Below are 26,017 nucleotides of genomic sequence, written 5' to 3'. Positions count from 1 at the left end.
GGTCTATTAAAACGGGCTTTCGTAATGTTTTCCTATATAGGCTTTGATTTTGTTCCATAAACTTTGACATTTTTAAAGACAACAAAAAAAATATAAACACACATACACATAAATATTTCACTTTCTATCTTAGAGGCCGGCTTTGGTATTGCAAGTATCCATGGGCAACGGCACTTTACTCTAAGAGCCTGTTTGTTTGTCTGATAATAAAATATTAGGAAAAAAGGAAACTTGCAGTGTGCAACTGTGCAGCTTCATTTTAAGTACCTATTACGGATTTGCAAGACCTAAAACACACATATCCTTCTTTAAGGACTTTTTGAAAATGACTAGTAAAGTAAAACGAAACGTTCACGGCTGTATCTTAGCAAGTCCTTTGCAAAACTAAATGAACGCATGAGCGAAAAAGAATTATAATTAAAAAAGTGTAAGCTTTTTTTAAACCACAATCAGCTAGTTTAATATCGGTTTGTCGTACTGTAGTTATTCAATACATGAATAAGTGAACGTGTATAACAACTCGCGCATATTAATAAATAATTTTAAACCTCTCTCAAATCACGGCGTGGACTGAAATCATTTTACGAGTGTGGGAACTGGCGGTGCGATATACGTATAACCTCGTATAGGCGGACCAGGGTAAACAAATTGGATGCTTAAATTCAATTTGAAGGTTTCACGGTCTGCATCATTCGCCTCGCTCGTTACAAACTGTTCGCATGTCCAAAATGAACGCTGTAAGTTGGTTATTTTTAATACGCCACTTGGTTTAATTGACGTGGAATGTAATTTAAAAATGTTATAGGCGAAAGTGTCTGGACTACTGGTAGACACTTATAGTGTGCCTAAACGGGTGTTGGATAATGATTTTTCAGTAAACTCATCATTTAATTTTGAGTTCATCAATTTCGTATTATAAAAAACATAGAGACACAAACTTATGCTATGGCGCCTTTGAACTATATTCAAATAGATAATAAAACATAGTTTTATAACCACTATTATAGTTCAGTTGGTCATAAATTACTTCATTTAATATGTTTTATCGGTTCTGGATTCTAGATATTTATGTATTAGTTTGAAAAAAAATCGCATAAAAAGAATGTCTCCATGTGTCTCCTAGTTATTAGGACATTATTATTGTTATTTCAAACGCGTTAGTAGTATTAATTTCATCTACAAAGTGTGTAGAACCTTAAACACGTTAAACGCTCTAGATATTATTTCTTGTTAAAGTGGAAATTCAAAGGAGTTCTTAAATAAAGCCGGGATTGTGGTACACTTTTATGAAGTGAAATCTGAAATAAACTGCTAAGTAAAGTTTGCGCGGACTTTGTACGAATAAATTAAATGGAAATCGGTATACTAAAACAATCTACAGAAATTTAAGAGCGTTGTAAATCTGAATCGGCCAATTTTAAATGAATAATAAAATTTACTAAGTGACCACGATGTGAGTTGGAAAATGTTAGATTTTATTTTTTATAACCACGTGTTCCCATAGCCGCCGTTACTTTTTAGTTACAACATTAATTACAATAAATCACTTACTTTGCAACAAGAAAATGCTCGTAAAATTCAATAGGGAATCACGTAACACCTAACTTGACATGGAGCACATATTTTTTACCATTTCACTGATAATTCTTCTTTGTAGGCAAGGAGTAGATATACGAGTACTCTATTTGCCTAAAGCACGGCGGTTTTGAGCTATAAGACATGCTGATTTCCTATCAATGATTTATAATATAATTAATTGCGCCGAATAAAAATCCGTTGGTGTATATTCCATTATAGAGCGCTCTCAGTTCCATAATCTTATACTAGGATGGTCCGACACTAAGGCAGTATCACAAGAGCAGGCCCATGACGGACTGCTCCTCACCCGGAAGTATTCAACCATTGACTTCCGAACATAGTTCTTCTATTAAATTTTACCACGAAAATTCAAAATTTACGTTACTTTAACCTAATCTGAGAGCTCGCGATCTTTTGTCGTACATGGTAACTACTCAAGCAAACTGGCGGTGTCATTATACTGTCTTAATAAAAATCATAGTTAATTTCAAAATTTTATTCAATACTATGTTTTACGCACTCCACATAACACCAGACTGTAACAAAATGCCATCATAGATTATTTACATTCAATTAAAATCAATTATCAACTGATCTTATTGCATCTAAATAATATTTATATAATCTATTCATTCAATTCACTAGAATTAATACATAGTCGACAAATTATCTAACGAAAATGGAAACTTTACACAAATCATTAATATATATTTCATTTATAGTAACGATCGCTTAAAATCAAATTTTTAAACTTCGAATTACATAACAAGTGTAAAAAGAAACGGTACATGTTTTGGACAATAACACACACGTTATTTTATAATGAATTCCTTTGACACACAAATTGATCTTATAAATAAATTTACAATCATACCCAAGTATTTGTTTGAGATAATAAGATACATATTTATGAAGATAAAAATTAAACTACATTGTGTTCATTAATTTGCTCTCCGGCGCTAATTTGAAACAAATAAATTATTTTTTCACCCATTTTCACCTAATACATTTACTCAAACCTTATCGGAATATTACATTTGTATACCACACTTGCTATAACAACGTTCAACTGTCAGTAAATACACCTCCCATAAACGCTTTCAAGAGCAGTAATTGCATACCAAAATTATTAATTAATGTTCAAATTTAACACCTTTGTGATTTGGCCTCGAATCAAATAATTTATCGAATCGTTGCAATGTAATAATAACTTGAGTGTAATTTTTTCGTGAAATGTTATAAAGTTGAACTAAAAGTATTATAATTGATGCTACCGTAACTGGTTTCAAAATTACTAAACTGTTTCAATGTATATCGCAAACGAAATAGGTACATTCATGAGCTGTTACTATCCACAAAAGTTCTACGTACATATGCTTGAGTTATTTGAACTAAAGGAAAGGCTCGGATTTAAGATTATATTGAATAAAATAAAGTTAGTTAAAAATTATCCCTACAATAGTCGAGAGCGAGAGAGAGAGAGAGAGCTAACTTACTCTGTAACTACCAATAGCAATACCGACAGCGATCCCAATCCATTCCAAGTCCATCAATAGTGACTTTTATTTCATATTCGTTTTATTTATTTTTTTGTTAAATTGAGAGAGTAGTTCTCTCAACTTCCATATAAAAACAGTAACGGTAAAAAGGTTAAATTAACCGATTATATGTACTTTTAATAAGATATTATCAATGATTAAATGCGTATTGTTACATACTACAACATTATTGTATGCTCAGCTTATAGGGCTTATATTTGTTTAAGAACTGTAAACCTAAAACCATTAATTAAATTCTAAAATCAATCAACATTAACGATAAATAAGTGGTTCAATATTTAAATTACTAATATGCAATTCCTTTTAGGAAAATATCTAATTTATATAATATATGGCAAATAATTGTTACTTAATATAACGACAGAACATTTTGTCACAATGTGGATACTTTACTTATTATTAAATCATTCAATTTAGATTTTTAAATACTTAATGCTCATCAATTCCTGCAAAGATAATTTATGGACGAACACTAAGCAAATTAAATATCCATAAGCGGTTTATTTTCCAACAATTTAAAGAGAAACTTTTTTATCGAAGTACAGGGGCAAAATTGGGACCTGTCATTTGTTTCATTTCCTAATTTAGCAATTTTGAAATGAATCAAATATTAGATAGTGCGGAAACAATATTGTAAATACGATTAATTGTAAGTTAAATTGATTGGATCAAATTAATTTTGTTTTAGTTTAAACATGTGCAACTATATATAATTTTTTGGTGCAGCGGGATTTTAGAATTTTCAGCGCTTTAAAAGTAAGTGAGATATGCGTAAAATACTAAATAAATGCGGTGTAAATTCTTCTGCTTCTTAGACAAATTAAGAAATAAGGAGGTGATTGAGTAATAAAAAAAATTCAAACGGATATCTTAAAGGATATGATTGTTGAGCTGGGCAATAAAAATCACAATATATGTATTTTATAAATATAGCTGAAACTTTTATAAGTAATATATAAATTACTTCTTAGGAGCATGAATCGTATTTCACAAATTCATTCAATTGATGTAAACTGAAATTTTACCCTGTTCACCTCAACATATTTAATAGCAATTTGATATTGCTCGTCCATAAAGTATCAAGTATTTAGTTTATACGTTTACTTATCAAAAACTACACACTTTTTAGGTATATCATACTTAAATTAAATTTACAAAAAATCACAACATACGCATTGTTCTTAATAATTACTACAACTTTGAAACACTTTGATATTATTATATACACCTACTTTGGCAAGTTAGTCTTAGTACACTTCTAATATTATTATTGTAATATTCACACGTCATGTAAAAACAGAATACTCAAATTGTAACAAATGTGCCGCAGTCTGTTTTATAGTAACCTATGTAATTTCATAGCTAAGTGGTTTATAAGCCGGTAATATGGACCCCGGTAAAATTTACTATCTTCAACCTTTCCACACCATTCAAGTTTCAGAATAATATGATCATCAAAGTTATCCTAATTTTTTTAATTACTTTAGTTAGGGCGCTCATAATTTAAAATTTAAGTAACAAAAACCAGTGTTATTTCTGTGTTTTTAGTTTAATATAAAAAAACATCCTATCTATTGATTAAGCTGGGTTAACCCAACTTTATTTTTGATTTGTATGCATCATATTAGTAAACAGTGCGAACAACAATTCACATACATATTTACAAACATTAAGATTTGTTTCCATTTACATTATTTACATTTATTAAAGTTCATTTAACGTTTTTCACTTTATAATTCAGTCCTTTCATTAACAACTACTACCGCAGTGTCTAATTTCTCCAAATCTCATACTGATATCTCTTGTATTTGAACTCTTTTCTTCATAATACCAGGTGGCGCTGGTGTTGTTGGTGCAGGTGGAACTCTTAAAATACCTGAACCAGTTGCACCTTCAGAATCCCCATTAGAATCGGAGAGGACTTCCTGGCCATCACATAAAGGGCCAAACTTCACTTGGGTCGAACTATCAACCACTCGAGGCTCGAACGTACTGGTCCTGCTTACAGCTTCTTGAATGCGTGCTTCTATTCTTTGTATATCTGGTTTTTGGGTATCTATACACACAACATTACCAGCACCAATGGCACTACCAACACTCACATCCGGCAACGACCTTCTCGCGGCCAGATGTTTTTCATCGTAACAACTATATTCACCGAAAGTTGGTTCACCACAGTCTGACAAAGTTCGTAAATCAAATTTTGAACCTGACCCACGTGGCACATGAGCCGACTTACACTCAAAACCAAACCCTTTCCCCTCAAAGGCTCTTACTTCGTAATCGATTTTTCCGTCATAATTATCAGACGATGAAGAACTTCCTGCCTCAGTAAGATCATCTTTGCATCGTCGAGGTCGTGTCCCTCTTTGATGATAAATTCCAGCAAAAATAAGTACGTTAAGTAGTAATAAAAAGCATCCAACGGCAATTGTAACAGTGAGAGCAGCTGTATATGACTGGTAATGCGAGGAGGCAAGTCTTCGTAGAAGTGCGTCATCAGTTTGTATGGGAGTGACTGTAGCGTTTGGTGGACATTCAGTTGAAACTGGAGGGGCGGGAGATGGTTTTGGTGATGCAGAACGACTTGAAGGCGTAGTTTTATCGCCACCACGTCCAATATTTACAACGTGTGGGACGTGAGCTCTGGACATCGATTGCTCTCTAACTGCACCTATTGAAAATAGTATTTTTTAATGTACGTTGTTTAACTAGTTTAATACTTGTGTATAATACGATATTGTTACCTTCATAATAATTTTGGTCATCTTGAAAGTGATGGTGCCTCATGGCGGCGTCAGGCAAATCGGAACCAGGTCGATGCAGTTGTGGGATCAGTGATAACCATAACGACATTTTATGACCACGATAATGACTTCGCATACCAGGCTTAGTACCTGATACAAAGGAATTAAAATCCAATTAAAAATATTTTTTCAGGGGTGAATTATGATTTGATTTTATAATTATTTATTTATTAAAAGTAATAATAACTTACTCATTTCCATATAGAGTTGGTTAATTGTATCGTAGGTGTCCCAGTAGGGAATATCATCAGGGCCTACTGCGACAGGTTCACCTAGCATTGGACTCGGTGGCGGAGTCGCTGAGGGATCATTTGGGTTCCTAAAATTATTATTTGTTTAATTATTATTGTCGCTTTTAGTATTTCACATCCCTTCTTCATACAATACAAGGCAAACTTATAACAACAAAATAGTTGGCTATTTAAAATACAAACTAATACAAACTATTTACGTAACTCAGCCAAGTATCGTATTCCTTCAGATTATAACAGAAATTACCGGCAAATAGATACATTTAATGTAACTTAATTTTTTTTTTAAATAATTTAAAAAACTGGTATCTCATATTAATAATGGCTTTGTTATTTTTCCTTTATATTAAATATATATTATAATGATTAATGAATCTTAGAACTTAGAATTTATTATAAATACATATATATACTTTGTTATATTTCTTGTATATATAGGTGAAACTGTGCTTTGTTTATGTTTGAATGTGTGTTCCGTTTTTGGCTTTTGTGTACAATGTAATCGTTTGGATATTGTTTAGTGAGTAGCTGTAGAGCAAATAAATAAATAAAATGAATTTAATCATTATAGGTTAGGTTAGGTTTTTAAAAATTGGACAAGGATCATTCTTCTGCACCTAAAATTATTGTTTGACCGGGAATCGAACGAGCCTTCGGGTTAATTATCAATAACTAACCCCACTAAAGCGCGGGGACTAATCGGTATCGTAATCATTGCAATAAAAATAATACATTACTCACCCGTAACGAACAAAATTAGCCACATAATGCATACATAATTTCGACACACGTTGTTCTTGTAATGTAAAGTTCAAGTGATGGTAGGCCTGAGATAATGGCATTCCAAGGTAGAAAGGTAGCTCCTCGCCGTGCACCGATCCTGGTCGCTAATTGGATACATTAAGTGGCAATTAGATTAATTAATTGGTTCTCATGTGTCTATAGGCGGTGTAAGTTTATCAAAATTATTAAGTTTCCCTTTATTATACTAATAAAATAACATGTTCTTTGAAATTACGCTTCTCTATTAATGTCAAGACGAAAGAAAAATTATACAGGCAAGTGGTTAATCATCTAACGTCTAGACCATCGAACCATGTACTAATTATATCTAATAGGTATATAAAATTCTCGTGTCACAATGTTCGCTCCCATACTCCTCCGAAACAGCTCGACCGATTCTTATAAATAATTTTATACATATTCAGAAAGTCTGGGAATCGGCTACTATTTATCCCAAGCCCATAAGTGATAAGGGGTGTCCATCCCAAAATTTTATTTTTTTATGATATAGCTTACAAAAATATAAACAACCCCTAACTTTCAACCCCCTACAATCAACCTCTATTTTTCATTATTGTAGATAGTTATTTTTATTGACCTAAAAAAATGTTTCCTAGAAATAATATACATGGCAAAACAAAATTTTGCTGGGTCAGCTGGTAATATATAAAGACCTCGAACACTTCTATAAGTAACTAAATTAAAAATTATACTTTTGTCGTTCTTTCCCAATTCACTATTGAAACGTAATCAACAAGGTTAACACGCACTATGCCTTGGCCACGTGGTGACAATTTAGTATGTTTTTATGAAACATTATTTTTTTACGCAAGCTATAAGTTTTTTTTATTATTAACTTTTTAAATCATTTTTTATCTAGTATTTATAGCCTTATATCAAAAATACAAAATATATACATTATAACTATTTTTTTTCTTAATCTACGATAACCGATTCTGTGTGCCTCCCCCATTGTCCTCCATTTTTCCTTATTGTATACCAATCAGCCATTTCCATGATTTAATCGGCCCACCTTTTAGATTGCTTTCTCTTTAATGGCCTCTTGTTTGCCATAGTGTTACAAATTTAAATCATTTACACATCCTTAAAACTCACTAATCATAATCTTAGTGAAACACACTAATCATTATACATACCTGGGGATAGTCCTTGTCTGGAGAAAGGTAGTGAAAATGTGTAAAATAGGTTGAACCGCGGCGTAAAGCGTGGAGGTATCCCAATCTTATTAAAGGCGCTGCGGTGCGGCCATCGCTAAGTATCTGGCGAAAAATTCAATTTTCATCATTTCACATATTTAAGTATGAATTTATATTTTTACATAACCAGTAGGGCGGTTTTCTTAATTAACGACGCAATATTGTTCGGTGGGAATGGCCTTTTTAGTATCTTGTTGGTAGTACTGTGTTAAGACTTAAAAGTAGGTATCGTCTCGTATTTAGAACTTTAAGAGAATACCAAATTTGACGCTTACACAAATCTTACGTATACGTGACTCGCTTAAAATAAGTTGTTAGGTATCTCTAAAGACACCGTTCTATTGCTTTTATTAATGTATTAAATTATTACTGTGTGTAAATAAAAAAAATACACAATTTTTATATACGTAATAACGAATCAATATCAAGGATATTTTTGTTTTCTTAGTTGATTACTACTGTTAATTACATTAGCATAAGCTGTGAAACGATCGGTGATTATAATGGTCATATCCAAAAACTAATGAATATTAAAGTAAAAATCAATTTCAATTCAAATAAATGTGATAAAATATTCTAATACCATTTGAGGTTCATGAATAAGACGGTAAGGCAATCTATATTGTGTACCTACATAGAACTAGGACGTTCCTTTTTCCAACTTGATATTCGGCTTAAGATTTGCGGTTATATTATATCTACTAGTATTAGCTAGTATTGATTTATATCATATCTGTATAAATTTAAAATGGAGGCTTTAAATCTTGTTAAATCTTAAGTAATTCCAAGAGAGCGCTTAACGCTGAATATTTCGTATGTCTACAATTTAATAAGTGAGTACATATATAATTACATTTAAATAAATCTACTTTGACTATTATAATTGACAAATTTATTACATTATTTACATAGCTTCACGATGAATTGATTGTTTTTCAGCTAAAATGGCGAACGCGATAAACCATATCAAGTTGACACATAATTTAATATTAGTCTAGTCGACAAGTTGAAAATGGAACAAAATAGAGATACTATTCCTAAAATTATGTGCGATAGCTCATTGGATCCGGAATGACGTCTAGAAAAATGTGCTAAAAGCGTGTATTAGCACATAAAAAATTGCAAAAGTTATAGACCATTAAAGATGAAAAAATAATGGCATTTAGTTTTTTGCCAATATTTAATAAACTATTAATATTTAAGAAATTTCAAATAAAGATTCTGAAAGAGGAGGAAATTTCCAACAAAAAACTTCTGACTCCCGGAACTCTATCTCCATTATTTATAATGTTAATTTAACGCTAAAAATAGGTCTGCGGGTGACATTTTTAGGATTCGCGCGTGGCGTCAAAAGCGACTACGGCACATTAATTAATTTATTTAAGGTATTGAATATTTTTTTTTAAATTTGAAAAAATTATGGTGTGTTCTGAACACTATAATTAATTTATTCCCGTTGAAAATTTTACTTAAAGTTAATTTTTCAACAAGTTAAATAATTGTTAACTAACGAAATTTTCTCGAACGACCGTCTTAATTGTAAGTGAAAAAAAATGTTTAAATAATGGTCGTAAAAATATTTCGCTTCGTAGAGCCTTTCTTACATACATACTTAACAAGATCGTACCATAAAAGTTAAAAAAATATTTATACTTTGTTTATAACAATTTTTTTACTTAAACAAAAACTTAAAAATCCATGTAATGATGTTAAAAAAAATTTTTTTTTTCTCCATCATCATATAATCGTTTTTTTATTAATACAAGATATTTATTGATTTGCAAAAAAAAAAATTCCCGCCATTTGTTGATAAAATTTTTTTAAACAAATTGATTAAATCAATATTTTTTAAAAAAAATTTAACACAACTTTATTACATTAAAAATTTTATGATTTTTAAAAAAACAAATTTTCCTTAATAACAATTTTTAATTGTTTATAATAGTTTTTTTTAATTTTCTATTGTTTAAATAATTAGTTAAGAAATTTTTTTTTCCTTAAAATCATAATTGACAGTCTTCTATAAAGTAACAGAAAAAAAAATTTTTTTTATCAACAATTCTATTGTTTATTAACTTACCAATTTGTTATAAACAAATATTCAACTTTTGTTTATTTTTTTTCTAAAACTTCTAAAATTAACAAAAACAACCATATATAACAAAGTATAGAAAAAATTGTTTTGTAAATTTTTTGATTATCATGAATATTACTTTTATTTAAAATAAAAAAAAAAAATTTCTATACTTTATTATATATGGTTGTTTTTGTTAATTTTAGAAGTTTTAGAAAAAAAATAAACAAAAGTTGAATATTTGTTTATAACAAATTGGTAAGTTAATAAACAATAGAATTGTTGATAAAAAAATTTTTTTTTTCTGTTACTTTATAGAAGACTGTCAATTATGATTTTTAGGAAAAAAAAAATTTCTTAACTAATTATTTAAACAATAGAAAATTAAAAAAAACTATTATAAACAATTAAAAATTGTTATTAAGGAAAAATTTTTTTTTTAAAAATCATAAAATTTTTAATTAAATAAAGTTGTGTTAAATTTTTTTTTAAAAATATTGATTTAATCAATTTGTTTAAAAAAAATTTATCAACAAATGGCGGGATATTTTTTTTTTGCAAATCAATAAATATCTTGTATTAATAAAAAAACGATTATATGATGATGGAGAAAAAAAAATTTTTTTTTAACATCATTACATGGATTTTTAAGTTTTTGTTTAAGTAAAAAAATTGTTATAAACAAAGTATAAATATTTTTTTAACTTTTATGGTACGATCTTGTTAAGTATGTATGTAAGAAAGGCTCTACGAAGCGAAATATTTTACGACCATTATTTAAACATTTTTTTTCACTTACAATTAAGACGGTCGTTCGAGAAAATTTCGTTAGTTAACAATTATTTAACTTGTTGAAAAATTAACTTTAAGTAAAATTTTCAACGGGAATAAATTAATTATAGTGTTCAGAACACACCATAATTTTTTCAAATTTAAAAAAAAATATTCAATACCTTAAATAAATTAATTAATGTGCCGTAGTCGCTTTTGACGCCACGCGCGAATCCTAAAAATGTCACCCGCAGACCTATTTTTAGCGTTAAATTAACATTATAAATAATGGAGATAGAGTTCCGAGAGTCAGGAGTTTTTTGTTGGAAATTTCCTCCTCTTTCAGAATCTTTATTTGAAATTTCTTAAATATTAATAGTTTATTAAATATTGGCAAAAAACTAAATGCCATTATTTTTTCATCTTTAATGGTCTATAACTTTTGCAATTTTTTATGTGCTAATACATGCTTTTAGCACATTTTTCTAGACGTCATTCCGGATCCAATGAGCTATCGCACATAATTTTAGGAGTAGTATCTCTATTTTGTTCCATTTTCAACTTGTCGACTAGACTATATATTTTTATTGAAAAAACGCCACCTATTTCCGTAAAGTTGTTATTTGCAATATTCCGCTGGATTTTAAAAATAAAATTTACGTAATTTAAGTTTACAGCAGTTTCCGTCATCTTAAAATGTACTTTATTATCATTTTTATATGGATGTGTGTTTCGATTTGTGTTTATATTAATATAGACATTAGTTTTCTAACTTATCTTAAGAAATGTCCCTCAGCCACGCAGCTACGCTTCGCTTACTTACTTTCTTATTGTATATATGTATGTTAAGTTCAGATTTAGTTAAGATTTATTGCTCAAAATTGTATTTTATTTTTATTTCCCTATTTTCTATTCTTATATATATAATACTTCTTAACACAAAATTAAACTAAAAACATAATACATACATTACATAGAAACAAAACATGAAAACCTAAAGCTTTTTATTGCAAATAATAAAAAACATATGAATAATGCGATTCTTGTGAGTTCAGACAGTGTGCAATTAATTAGATCAGTCGAACATGCAATAGTATTGAAGGTGAGCAAGACGCACGTAAATAGTGCTTCCCTTAGAAAATTTGCACCCGCTCGCGTCACTGCTAGCAATTGCGACTGCTTACCACATCGTGTGTGATAATTTGGCACTCGCAGCAGTCTCTCTAACATTTCTGCATTATATACCCTACCTATAAGAAAGGTATAAGAAACTTAAACAACATAGTGCGATAGCAAGGTCCCTCTTTACGTCTAACAGGTCGTATCCTACGATACCCAAGACAAACAAAGTTGGATACATCACCGGGTAAAACGGATACACTCCATATAACCTCATATCTAGTTAATTTATTTTGAATTCGCTCTATCAAGAGTATTTCTTTTCTTGTGGGACCCAAATCATAGAGTTACATTCCAAATAGATTCTAATAAGTGTCATTACCGCTTTATCTTTGAGAATCCTTTGGCCATACGCAAAATAACCCCTAATATATATTATTATTTCAATAATGCGATATTTTTTATTCATTTGACAGTACTTAGTGATGTATGAAAGAAGGCCGAAGTAGCGCAGGCTTTTCTTTTGAAAAAATATCTCTCTTAACGGCTGAAGCCACATTAAGCTTGCAACAAATGCTGCTATTTCATTGCAGCAACGATTTTACAACTCAACTATCTCAATGGATTTTAAATTACTAAAGTAAAGAAATTGGATGTTCTTTCCAGTAACCTTTTTATAAATAAGCTTAAGTGTGTTCGAAGACGAAGAAAATGCAATTTATTTTAGTGTTCTATTTAAGTATTTTTATTATGTAGGTTTAGTTCTAAATAAATATTAGTAAATTATTCTCACAAAAAATACATAATAAAACAGTTTATACTATGTAATGTTCCGACTGTGAAATTCCTCACTTTATGATGCATGTGATAGTTGTATATTGTTAGAATATGTATTTTGGAACGCAACCAATTTTCAGTTCCACATAATATTACTTCCTTTCATTTTTGCACAAAACGTCGTATTTATTAAACTCAGAATAAATAATATTAATGAATTATTCCTTTTATTACACCATCCACGTATGTTCTAAATGGGCAGCTAACACATCATGACAAAACCAAGATCAAATAATTGGACACTACAGGATAAGACAAATTATCGATCGTCATTTATTTGATTATTCACCGCTAGAGGCGTAAATGTAACTAAATATTCTCGACACAAATTAATACATATAATTAAATACTTTTTAAAGAGACTAAAGTATTGTTTATTTAATAACAATCTAAGTGTTTCTAGGTGTACATAAAAGAGGTTTAAATAAAACATTACAAGAGAACACGATATCATTAACTTCCATTATAATGAAGACTCCCCGCAGTGCTGACATTTTCTTAAGCTTAAAATTTAAAAATGTTCACATATTCTTTGTCCTTTGTTCTACTTAATTAAAATAATAACTGTGTAATTTCTATTGCAATAATTATTTCTCAACATTTGTATGTAAATCACTTTACATTTTCTTATAATAAAAATTATATATAACAAGCACGTATGTGTACATTAGACTGTATCTAATAAGTATCCTTTGGAAATTCAATGCTTCTGCTAGCCTATTTAATTTAAAATTCGTTCTTATAGATTTCGCAAAACAGCAGCAAAAATGTGTAGAGGGTTACATTGCGTAAAATCTAAACAAACTGTCACCACATACGAGTATATACATTCACGCATAAGAAGGTTGTTATACTCTTGTTAGATTTGATGTAACACTAAATTTACTCTTTCTCAAAAAAAAGGTTTAAACATGCACTATGTACCACAGTATATTTGAAATCTAGTGTAAGCTAGTTTCTACGTTACGGATGTTACATCAATTTTGTCACAACCATATTTCTTACCTTCTATTCTTCTACAAAGCTATAGGTACTCATCAAGTAGCTTTAATGATAATTACCAATAAAAATAACGCTCGGTTGGTATTAATAAATAAAAATGTTAGGCACTTTCTAATGCAAATAAAAAATGAAGGCTCAAACGCTTTATTAATCATTCTAACTACGACCGCAAAAGCGTTCCCTTACCCACATCGTTTTGAAGGGTCTGAAATAAATACATTAAGCCGAATGCCGACAATCTCTTATTTAGGCTTGATTAAAATTCAACATTAATACATAAACAAGAAAAGCTTTTGTAGCTTAGTTCGAGATGGATTTAGATAATTTATTAATGCTTACTGCTAGCCGGATGATTAAAGTAAAATTTTGTATTGTAAACTTTGACTAAATACATGTTTTTGGTACACACTCAAAACATTATATTTGTTAAACTGTAAGTTTATTTGCATAAGTATTGCTTTTGAAGAATTTCTTAATTATTTAATGTCTCATGAAATGGTTGCTGCTTACAAGCAGCAATCTTTAAAAACAAAAAGTGTAGCGTAGAATTTGTAGCGGGTTCTCATATGTTCTAGGATCTTTATTTGAAAACTGGTTGTATAATTGTATATATATATTTATTAGTGTAGTTACATATAAATGAATAATTCAATTAGAGTTTTTCTATTGAATAAACCAGCGTGTGATATATTAAACTTCGGATCTTGGAGGTAAGATGGTATCATTTGAGTATTTGAGTATACCAGGAAATAATTACACATTACATGACTTTACAGTATATCTCAACACCCACTAATTTAGCATATTAAGCTAAGATAGTGGCGTTAATTTACTTATATTAAGTGCTAAAATTCAAAAGTGATTTTTATTAATATTTATTTACACTTCAATGAATCCAAATTAAATTGTTTTTATATTATATATTTTAAGGATATAAGTTATATATCTTTAAATTAATATTTTAATCGTTCTATGAATGTCTACGAGCGGTTACAAATTTATAATAACTTAACACGAATCATTTTGATCTCAATTTGGAATTACGTTTTCGATCTTCGCCCCACATATTATTCTTATTTCCCAGCGGAAAACATCAGTACCTACTCATTACTTTATGAAAATGATATTAATTTCTTATATGAAAATTAAGACTTCACACATTTTTTTGTTTCAATCCATTTTCGATCTGTTATAAAGGAGAAATTTTCGACAGATGTCAAAATCAAAACAAACATAGATGTAACAACAGTATAAGCAAAAAAATAATGTCTCTTACCTCTAGAGTAGCGTCGCGCACACTCAGCGGATTCTGCACGGGTTTATCCCAGTCAGTATATTCGTTTTTGAGAGTTGAATATATCTCGTTGAGATGGTAGTAATAAGCGTTTCGGACGAATGTACGCAGAATGCGGTCGCGGCGGCTCTCATTGAAGCCAAACTCCAAGTCTTGAGCATTGAATTCCAAGTAAGACTCTGCAAGTAATGGCATGTCATTCATTTGCATAAATTTATGAGTCGACGCTTTGGCATTCACGTCTATTTAATTAAAAAAAGAGAATTCGTCCATTTCATAGAATATTTAATTTTACGTTTTATTTTAAGCATTTCAAGTTCGTTAAGTGTAGTAACTTAATAGAATAATTACGATAGCGAGTTCCTATATCTTTAATATTTAACAAAATTTTGATAGTCTCATTATTTTCACTTATTCATAAGGGATTATAAGGGAAAAATTTCTTCATATATAAAAAAAAAACCATTTCTAATCCCTAAATAAGATGAATTGGTTTGAAGATTTCAGTTTCAAGTGACTTTTTCAAATAGTTTCATACATCTATAACGAATACATACCCGTAGTAGTGAGTCCAAAAAGCAGTTCTCTCTGCGGGAAGTCGGCTAATTCATGACCGGCAGCGCTAGCCACAGCTGCCGCGCCGGCTCCTAACCGCGAACTATCCGTGGGAGGGGGCGCCTGGTTGCAAATCATTTAAATGCATTTTATTTTTTATACGAATTATTTTACAAGTAAACATCAAAAAAGTACACTAAAGACATGTTACTTATGGTAATTTGTACCCTGGATTTTAATATCCATAATACCAATTGTTATTGCTTCGAGTAGTAAACTTTTCTATAGAGAACCAGACGACTTTTAATAGCGTTATTTCTACTTATAAACATCTACGACACGTAGCAATTACGACTGATACTTCGTTAAAACTGAGCGTTAGTCATATGTTTTACCAGCTTACCGATTGTTACGTTTTTCACGTGATAAAAATAATATTTCTTATTATTTATGTATAAATAAATATTACCATAATGTATAGTGTCGTTACAACAAACTCCCCAAGCGAAATTAGAGAATTAACACTAAATTAATTCAAAGTTCTCGGTAAACGTAAATTAATCAATAAAGCTTTTTATAAATTTGATGAATATTTAAATGATCCTAATTCTTAGGATAGATTTTCTCCAGTTCAAGCAATTTTAATGACTCAAAACTTAGCGATTAAAAAGAGGCGGAAAGTTTCTTGCCAGTTCTTCTTGTCCGCTCTACGCCCCTGACTTGCGAACTGGTAGTAAATGTAAAATTTATTTAACTTCTTTTCTGACCTTCATAAGTATACTTGTTTACCTATATGAGTAAGTTATTTTGACTTGACTTGTAGACAGTCCTATACACTTGGCTACGTCGTAGAATTATTGCGTAGCTACAAACTAATTAAAATATTATGTTATGTAATAAATCAGGGTTAATGAATACTTGTAGTACTAAATAGCAGTATGTAAAGCTCACTTACGAGGGAAGGATTAACTATAACTGTTCCGTCAACAAATGGTGCGAAGCCTGGGAGGAATCTTGGAGGATCCAAACGCACAGATAGCAATTCAGTGAGAGGCTTGTTGCGTAGACAGGGTGCTATATCATCTTCTAAAAGGTCTCCATAGCAACCGGTGTGCTGTGTAACCTAGGACGTGAAATATCAACATTAATGGTGTATATTGTAGGCGAATTCTTGATTATATTACAATATTGGAAAGATGATGATCGCTTGAATCTTTAGTGTTAAGTGGAATTTACAAGAGGTGTTCAATTAATATGGATAATTTGATATATTCTCCGTTGAAATACAATAAATAAATACTGGTAGGCATAACCAACATAAAATAACAAACAATCAATTATCTTTTAAACACGTGTTCTTAAAAATGGATGAAATTGCCGTTCTCGTGGTAATGAAAAAAATCAGCTTGATTTTTTTTACTAAGGAGCTGGTAAGTCAGAAAGTAAGAAACATAAGGGGTTCACGCTCTTCTATATTCTACGGTTGCACTTTAGTGCGCTGAGTTCAAGCGAGAAGTAACTGCCAGTAACGCCGACGACGAACGATCTATACACGGGATCCTACATCGGTGGTGACTGAACAAATGATCAAAATAATTGAAAACATTATCTCTGACTGTTTCTTCAATATAAGAAGATTAGAAGACTTTATTAAGACGTGTCCATACACAACCACATGGGTATGAAAAACGTCTCGGCGGTGGGTGCCCAGAATGTTTTGTGACGTGCAGAAAAAAAGTAAGATTTTTATTTTAGGTTTTTACAACAAGATTTTGACCGATTTTTGGCTCGATAACTATGGGCAAAACATGGCTTCACCATTATGACTCGAAGATGAAAAAACAGTGCATGACTGGACCATTATCACAGTAACAGTGCATGACACTCCAAAGAAATTTAAAGCGACTCCATTCGCTGGTAAGATCGTGGGCTGTTTTTTGTGTAATCCAAGGGGTGGTATTGATCGAATACTTTAATCATGGAGTTACAATTATAGGGAGTTTACGCAGGACAAATAAGAAAGTTGCGGGAGGAAATATGACAGCTACGCACTTGCAAACTAGCTAAAGTTGTTCACACAAGACCAGAGTTGCGATCGCTGGCATTCAAGAAGCTGGTTTCGAATTGATGTAACACCGCTAGACTCACAGTACGTAGATGTAGGATTGCTACCAATTTCCGCGGTTAAAGAAACATCTCAAGGGACATACATTTGAAGATGACGCGCTACAAGGTTTTTAAAGGGATGAGGAGGAAGATTTTATTTTAAATAAGGAATTGTTTAGCGTTAGAAAAAAGATATACAAACCTGAAAGGTTAAAAATAAAAAAAATCGTAAAATAAAATAACGTTTAATAAAAGATAATTGAGAGCAGTGTTGGCCTGGCTTCAGCGTGCGACTCTTATCCCTGAGGTCGTAGGTTCGAGCCCCGGCTGTGCACCAATGGACTTTCTTTCTATGTGCATATTTAACATTCGCTCGAACGGTGAAGGAAAACATCGTGAGGAAACCGACTTGCCTTAGACCCAAAAAAGTCGAGGGCGTGCGTCAGGTACAGAAGGCTGACCAACCTATTAGATAAACAAAAGATCATGAAACAGATACATAAATCTGAGGCTCTGACCTAAAAAGGTTGTAACGCCATTGACTTATTTTTTATAAAAGATAATTGATTCATACTCATCACTTTTTATTGAACACCACTATATCAACTTTATATTAAAGCTAACATAATCAAGTACCTAAATCGAACTATCTTAATATTCTAAATGCATACAGATTAAGTTAGTAGAAAAATATATAGCTTCGAACCTTTCGTTTTATTGACAGAGGATCCCTTTGCAGTGCCCATGAACTGAGTCCGGATCCGCTTAACAAAATGACACGCCTCAGCAACTCTGAAACGAATGAATGTATTTAGTTTTGTTATTTACGAAATGGATTATGTAAATAGGCCATCCATATTATTTGTGAGAGCCATATTTAAAATGCGGCAATGTTAAGTGGCGCGTAAATAAATCTTAACTGTTATTGTCATTGATATCTTTCGGTGCATAATATATTTTTGCTGACCGGCGTGTTTTGGTACAAAAACAACAATTCAGCTTCATAGGTGTATTCTTGCCAATACTTATGGATTATTTTTAATAGGCATATTATTAATACAAGACCCATTCACTTGTTATATATTAATATTATTTGATTTTAAGTTTTTCAATAAATATTAAATAATACACAAAGTGTATTATTATTGGAATTTATTTAATCTTAGTTTGTGACTAGTCAAACAAAAAAACCTCTAAATTATTATTTTAATTATTACAAAATATAGTATTAATTATGGCGCGTAAATAAATCTTAACTGTTATTGTCATTGATATCTTTCGGTGCATACTATATTTTTGCTGACCGGCGTGTTTTGGTACAAAAACAACAATTCAGCTTCATAGGTGTATTCTTGCCAATACTTATGGGTTATTTTTAATAGGCATATTATTAATAAAAGACCCATTCACTTGTTATATAGTAGTATTATTTGATTTTAAGTTTTTTAATAAATATTAAATAATACACAAAGTGTATTATTATTGGAATTTATTTAATCTTAGTTTGTGAGTAGTCAAACAAATAAACTTGTAAATTATTATTAAAAAAAACATAGTATTTATTATGCGTCGAATTAAGTGTAAAAATCTTTTTTTCGGTTAATTCAAGTAATGAAATCCAGAAATATATGTATCATAGTGTAAATAGTACCCTAGATAACGGAAATTCTCGGCCTAATTACAAACAATGAGTCCCATGCGTCATTCATAATCACAGACTCAACAACGATCCAATGTTACCATAACCGCAATTTATATTTTTTATAGCAATGGACAGGATAAAGGAAATGACTGTGAAATTGTGTAAATAAACCTAAAGAATTTGTTATCGTATTATTAAAGAGAATTTTCGTTTGTTTTTTAAACAAAAACAATACAGTATTCACGTAAAATCATTTTCATGATTCTTTGTGATATGTCAAAAACGAGCCCAGCACTAGACAAATGCCAATCGCTCAATATCAATTCCATTTCTATCTATGAAACTATAATCTCTACACAAACGTGTTCGCTTTATATAGATGATGACAAGCCCAAATGTTTTTGAGCCTCTCATCTAAAATTTAACTGCACTAGAACGTTTTTATTTATGTAAATTGATTCGAGTCTATCGTCAGATCTTTTTTGTGGTCTAGCATGTATTCTAATATTTCAGTTTAATTTCATTATTAGACAAAAATTATAATGAAATACACTGCTGAATAAACTGTATTTAAACGTTTAAAATCGAGAGTAAAATTGTTTTGAATATACAATACAAGTGTAATAACACTTTCGTGCACTTTATTTTTAGGACTTTGAGTCATTTTTTTTTTTTTTTTTTTGTCATAACTGTAAGATTTGTCGTAAAGCCGTTGCACACCAGAGATAGAATCGACGTACCGCTTATCATATTTTGTAATGCAATTATGTGTTTATAAAAAAAAGTAATGCGTTTGATTAACTGTTAACAATTATTTCTTTATGTGATTTCGTATTCCGCAGATCCTGACTGAGTATTACAGTGTTCATGCTGTGTGATTAACAATACCTCTAGATACAGGTGATACGGCTAAGAAGTTAGCTAATGCGGCACCAGTACCATGTCCCATCAGAGTCACCTTTTCAGGATCACCCCCGAAAGCGGGAAGATTTTCACGTAACCAATGCAGTCCGGCAACCAAATCCATTAGGCCAAAGTTACCCTGCGCTGACCCTTTAGCACCAGTTTTTAAAAAACCTGTGAAATTATTGTAACAATTATTAAGAACAAGACAGCTGTTGTATATTTATCCTTGTCACTCCAGCGTCACTTTAAAAATTTCAAGATTATTTAACTAAGTTATGTTTGTAATAAATTTGTATGAAACTGGATTTAAAGTTAAAGACTTATATATTTTTCTGATTTTAAGACATAGATTTTGTTTACATATACAAGTTTTCCAAAGCCTAGTTTTTTTAATGTATTTTACGATGGGTATTCAAGTGTAATAACAACAATAAACTACTCCAATAGCTTCCTTTGAACCTTTCAACATTTGTAAATTGATTAAAGATAATATACGCTATATATAACTTACCCAAAACACCTAATCTAAAGTTGATAGTAACTACAATGATGTTGCCATGTGCGGCTAAAGTTGTTCCGTCGTACGCATTGCCCGAACTCCATTCATAAGACTCCCCGTGTACGAACAAAAGACATGGCAATCTTGCTTTCTCAGACTCCATCTCTGCACCTGTAGAATAAGTTAAAAAGGCAACTTCAACTTATATTAAAGGAAAAACTTATTACAAAACGTCTTGCTCACTAATTCTTTGTACAAAGGAATTTCTTTCGTCATAGCGAAACATTTCTAGACTAATAGACCAGTGCAGATAGCCTTCAAAATAAATAAAAAGTGAAAAAAATTACAGTAGGATGAAACCCATTAGAAAAGCAGGGGAATATGATCAAAATGAAAGGAAAAATAAATTACGGTCGATCTGAGGTCGGGAAGGGGTGGGGGGGGGAGTTTTAAGGGTAAAAAACGGTTTATCTCGATTTCCGGAAAAACTAAAAGTCCTATCGAAGAAAGTTAAATGGCAAAGTTGTAGGTAATAAAAAGATCTAAAACTTTTGTATTCACACATTTTTCACATAACCTCAAAATTGGTGTGAAAAATTCAAAAAACCAAGTTTTTGGTTTTTTATTTTTATCTTTTACAAAAATTTATTTTTTTAAACGAAATTTGGTGAAAACTTACCTTATTATGTCCCAAATATACTGTAATTTATTTGATTAAAAATATGTATTTTTTCACCTTATTTTGAATTAATATCGAAAAAACACCCTAATTTTCAATCGAAAATTCTGACGTCAAAATTTCAGCATTTTTCAAAAAGTTGGTGTGCTTTCAGTTCGTTGAAATCTCTACTTTCCTATGGTAAAAAAATATATATACATTACCATAGTAAATCTTCTCAGAAAATGCAAAACATCGTATGCAGTAACGCCCAGACCCGTCATACCCTTCCCTACTTCTCTATGAATCTTCTTTAAATTATAATTAGATGCCTATTTATTACTATTTTAAGATAACTTATATATAACTGAGTGACCTAAAAAATTTTTTAGCCTTTAGATGGGCTAAAATTTTCGTATTTCATAGAGAAGTAGGGAAGGGAATGATGGGTCTGGGCGTTACTGCTTACGATGTTTTGCATTTTCTGAGAAGATTTACTATGGTAATGTATATATATTTTTTTACCATAGGAAAGTAGAGATTTCAACGAACTGAAAGCACACCAACTTTTTGAAAAAAGCTGAAATTTTGACGTCAGAATTTTCGATTGAAAATTAGGATGTTTTTTCGATATTAATTTAAAATAAGGTGAAAAAATAAATATTTTTAATCAAATAAATTACAGTTTATTTGGGACATAATAAGGTAAGTTTTCAACCAAATTTCGTTTAAAAAAATAAATTTTTGTAAAAGATAAAAATAAAAAACCAAAATCTTGGTTTTTTGAATTTTTCACACCAATTTTGAGGTTATGTGAAAAATGTGAGAATACAAAAGTTTTAGATCTTTTTATTACCTACAACTTTGCCATTTAACTTTCTTCGATAGGACTTTTAGTTTTTCCGGAAATCGAGATAAACCGTTTTTTACCCTTAAAACTCCCCCCCCCACCCCTTCCCGACCTCAGATCGACCGTAATTTATTTTTCCTTTCATTTTGATCATATTCCCCTGCTTTTCTAATGGGTTTCATCCTACTGTAATTTTTTTTGGTTTAAAAAATTATCGGCACTGGTCTATAACCCAAATAATAATACTCTTAATGTCAACATAAATGTTTACAATAAACTCATCATAATAATTAAACAATAATTATTTGTTTTATAAATAAATACAGTTTCACAAAACTTCCGATCAGAACACGAGGCGTACTGCCCTGTGATTCTGTAACTCACTTTTCGAACTCACACAGCGGTTTTCGCATCGGCGGTCTCTCTCAAATCAGTCGTGAAGCAGTCATTTTATGATTTGGCATTCTGAAAAGGTGGGAGCTTGTACTTTATTGTTTATCAGAATGCCAAATCATAAAATGACTGCTTCACGACTGATTTGAGAGAGACCGCCGATGCGAAAAGCGCTGTGTGAGTTCGTGAAGTGAGTTACAGAATCGCAGGGCTGTTGCGTAGAATTTAAACCTGTATCGTACCAAATATATTGCTCTCAACTGTACCGCCGCGACTCGCTATAATGCAGCTTCAACTCGGACTAGAAGTTTTGCGATTACTATATATTAATAAATATGTGCGCACAACTCTACACTCTACTCTATCGATGGCCCGATTGGCCGATATAACTTTATTTATTACATAAGAGTTTAATATATAAGGACCTCTTATTCTAGGCTAAGGTGATACATGGTTTCAGAGTAATATAATATCATTCACATTTTAAAGCTTACTACTTAACATACTGAGGAGGCTCCAGTTCAAACAATTTGTATGACAATACTTGGCGATTAAAAAGAGTGGCGGAAAGTTTCTTGCCAGTTCTTCTTACCCGCTCTACGCTCTTGACTTGCGAACTGGTAGTAAATGTAAATTTACAATTAATTTAACTTCATTCTGACAATTCATAAGTGTATTTGTTTACCTACATGAATAAAGATATTTTGAGTTTGAGTTTGAGGACCGGAGAGGACTCCTCCTCAGTAAGGTGCAGTAAGTAAGCAGTCGGTCTTGGGTTCGATTTCCCTCAAAACAATTATTTTGTCACGTTTACTAGAACAACATGTAAGTAACGAAATGGTGTTGTTATCTTACAATTTATATAAAAACAATAATTTATTAGCTACATGATGTATGAACCCTAAGGATGTTGTGCAGTTATAAAGTAGTTTAAGAAACCGCTATAAATTGTCCTGAGAGTCTTGAATCGCTGCTTTAGAGTGTCTTAACCTCACTTCCGCACTGCTTGCAGGGGGCAAGATGCACTGCAATGCACTACGGAATTGAGGTCTTGACACCCTTCGTCGCCCTTCCACTCTATATAATTATATTGGCCGCCGTCTCCCTTAAGCTGTTAACAAACTAATTAATCTTCAACAAAATCTGCAAACGTATTTACCTTAATAGCATAATATTAAATAAATAATACACGCGTTCGAAGTAATACTTCTTTGGCGTAACAAGTTAAAAATCATTTCAAAATTTTTATCTTTCGCCTTATTCTACGTTTGTAGAAAAAACGACACTAACAATAGAAAAAATTTACTCTCATCATTTTTCCCTAATACGCCAAAAGAAGCATAACTTCAAAAAAACTAAAAAGTTGACTATAGCTAACGGGTGTCAGTTTTTTGTGACGGTGTGCGTGCGCATTGTAAACATTTACTCTCGTAATTTATCCCTAACGCGCCAAAAGAAGTATAACTTCAAAAACTAAGAAAACTAAATAATTTCACATAAGATACATGATTATTTATGGTATTGCTTTCGTGTCCTAGGCGTTCACAGTGGTCTAAGCAAAAAAGACAAGAAACTGCATCTTAATATCGTCACATTTGCTTTTAGACTACAGAGAAAAGCAATAAAATTTTAACGATGTTTAATACGCCAAACAACTTTTAAGCAATGAGTATTGTAACATCGGTTTATTTTAAAATATAAAGATTTACACATTTAACAGTTCAACACAGACAAATTCACAAAACCTAAAAATTAAATTAGTCTTTTGCGAACTTCAAATGTTGAAAGTCAAAATTTACTTGGTAAATAAACACAGCAAATGAATTCCTAAAATGTTATTACATGCAAGCATAGCGATGCATATTTAAATAGCACCTTATTTAACGGACACTGAATTAGCGGCGAATGATGTGAATAAATTATGATTAAACTGGCAAGGATTAACGAGTGTCCCGAGACTATCTCACCTGTCTCTTAGTATATAATTTTTTGATAACAAAATGATAATTCCCTTTGAATGTACATGAAGGCACGTGCCATATAATATCAAGTTTTATGTTAACATCTACTGCAGGTAATTGAAATGTACATCGCGTTTTTATTTTATTACAGCATTTAATTTTAGAACAATATTATAGAAAATTGTTAAAAAAATGTCTATGTATATTTTATAAAATTAAAATATAATTTAATTATATTAACATTTACTGCCATTTGTTAATGGATATAAACTCTGCGTCACTGCTTTACAAAATGTTTCTTAAGCTTTTAAACATGTTATATAAATCATATATTGCTATTAAAAATGTGATTCAATATTCCTCTATTTCTTTTAATATTGGCCAATTATTAATTAATTGATTAACGTACCAGTTACGGGCACATACAGGTTGACATAAAGGCAATCTTCACTCTGGTTAGTAAGCATGGGCAGCAGTCTCTCAAGCTGCTTAATTCGAGCGCGCGGGTGGGTGAGCAAGGCGTCGTCCAGTGGGGCGGCGGGGGGTGGACGCTGCGGGCAGGCGGGACCCGCGGCGTCTGCCAGTCGTGGAGTACGCCACTGAGACGGCGTCACCGGCGGCATGTATCTTTCGAAAAGAGTATTGTAGTGTAGTTGTCTAAGACTGTAGGTTATGATTAAGTACAACAAGTTTCGAGACTTATATTATGCTGTAACTACAAATGTGCCAACAGTTACAGTTTTTAGTTTTAGGTTGTTGCTACACGTAATAAGAAAATGTAATTTACCTAAGATATCCGAAGACCTGGCAGCTACCTCGGACAAAGAATTAGTCTAGCAATCCAAAGGGGGAACGCTGCCAGTATCTTCGGAACCTTGCCTAAAGGGACTCCTTTTAATGATATATTTTAGTTTATGTTAAGTTTAGTTATTTATTTCAATGTATATTTACCTAAGGCTACCGAGGGGTGGTGTGGCATACGGCACTCCCAAGTAAGCTTCGACTTGCGGGTGTGCGTGGACCACGATGCCCCGTAGGGGACCGTATTTGGTGCGAACGACGCGCGTGCTGTACTTGTGCGTGGAGAGCGCGACGGCGCAGCAGACGAGCCACGCGTAGAGCGCGGCGCGGTCCGCGCGCATCACGCGCTGCAGG

The 26,017-nt window shown here is 31.5% G+C and overlaps 1 protein-coding gene across 1 annotated transcript; it reads right to left on the bottom strand.

Moving 5' to 3' along the window:
- Nucleotides 1-4,746: 4,746 nt before the first annotated feature.
- LOC125056749 (neuroligin-1-like) lies at nt 4,747-26,004 on the bottom strand. Its single transcript, XM_047660026.1, has 13 exons — nt 25,814-26,004; nt 25,272-25,489; nt 21,013-21,171; nt 20,484-20,672; nt 18,660-18,745; nt 16,803-16,970; nt 15,850-15,970; nt 15,275-15,471; nt 8,136-8,258; nt 6,937-7,082; nt 6,136-6,263; nt 5,885-6,034; nt 4,747-5,811 (listed from the first exon to the last, which is right to left on the bottom strand). Exons 1-13 carry the CDS (start codon nt 26,002-26,004, stop codon nt 4,925-4,927), a joined length of 2,763 nt encoding a protein of 920 aa, XP_047515982.1. The 3' UTR covers nt 4,747-4,924.
- Between the last annotated feature and the right edge of the window lie 13 nt (nt 26,005-26,017).

Source organism: Pieris napi, chromosome 15 (genome assembly GCF_905475465.1).
Source record: "Pieris napi chromosome 15, ilPieNapi1.2, whole genome shotgun sequence".
Taxonomy (NCBI): Eukaryota; Metazoa; Arthropoda; class Insecta; order Lepidoptera; family Pieridae; genus Pieris; species Pieris napi.
This window is presented reverse-complemented; position numbering and strand designations above follow the sequence as displayed.

Coding starts and splice junctions, on each gene's coding strand:
- LOC125056749 (XM_047660026.1), bottom strand. CDS start 26,004: ATGCGCGCGGACCGCGCCGCGCTCTACGCGTGGCTCGTCTGCTGCGCC. Junction 21,172..25,271: donor CCTGTATGTGCCCGTAACTG/GTACGTTAATCA, acceptor CTTATTCTACAG/GTGCAGAGATGGAGTCTGAG. Junction 6,264..6,936: donor GCTAATTTTGTTCGTTACGG/GTGAGTAATGTA, acceptor TAATAATTTTAG/GAACCCAAATGATCCCTCAG.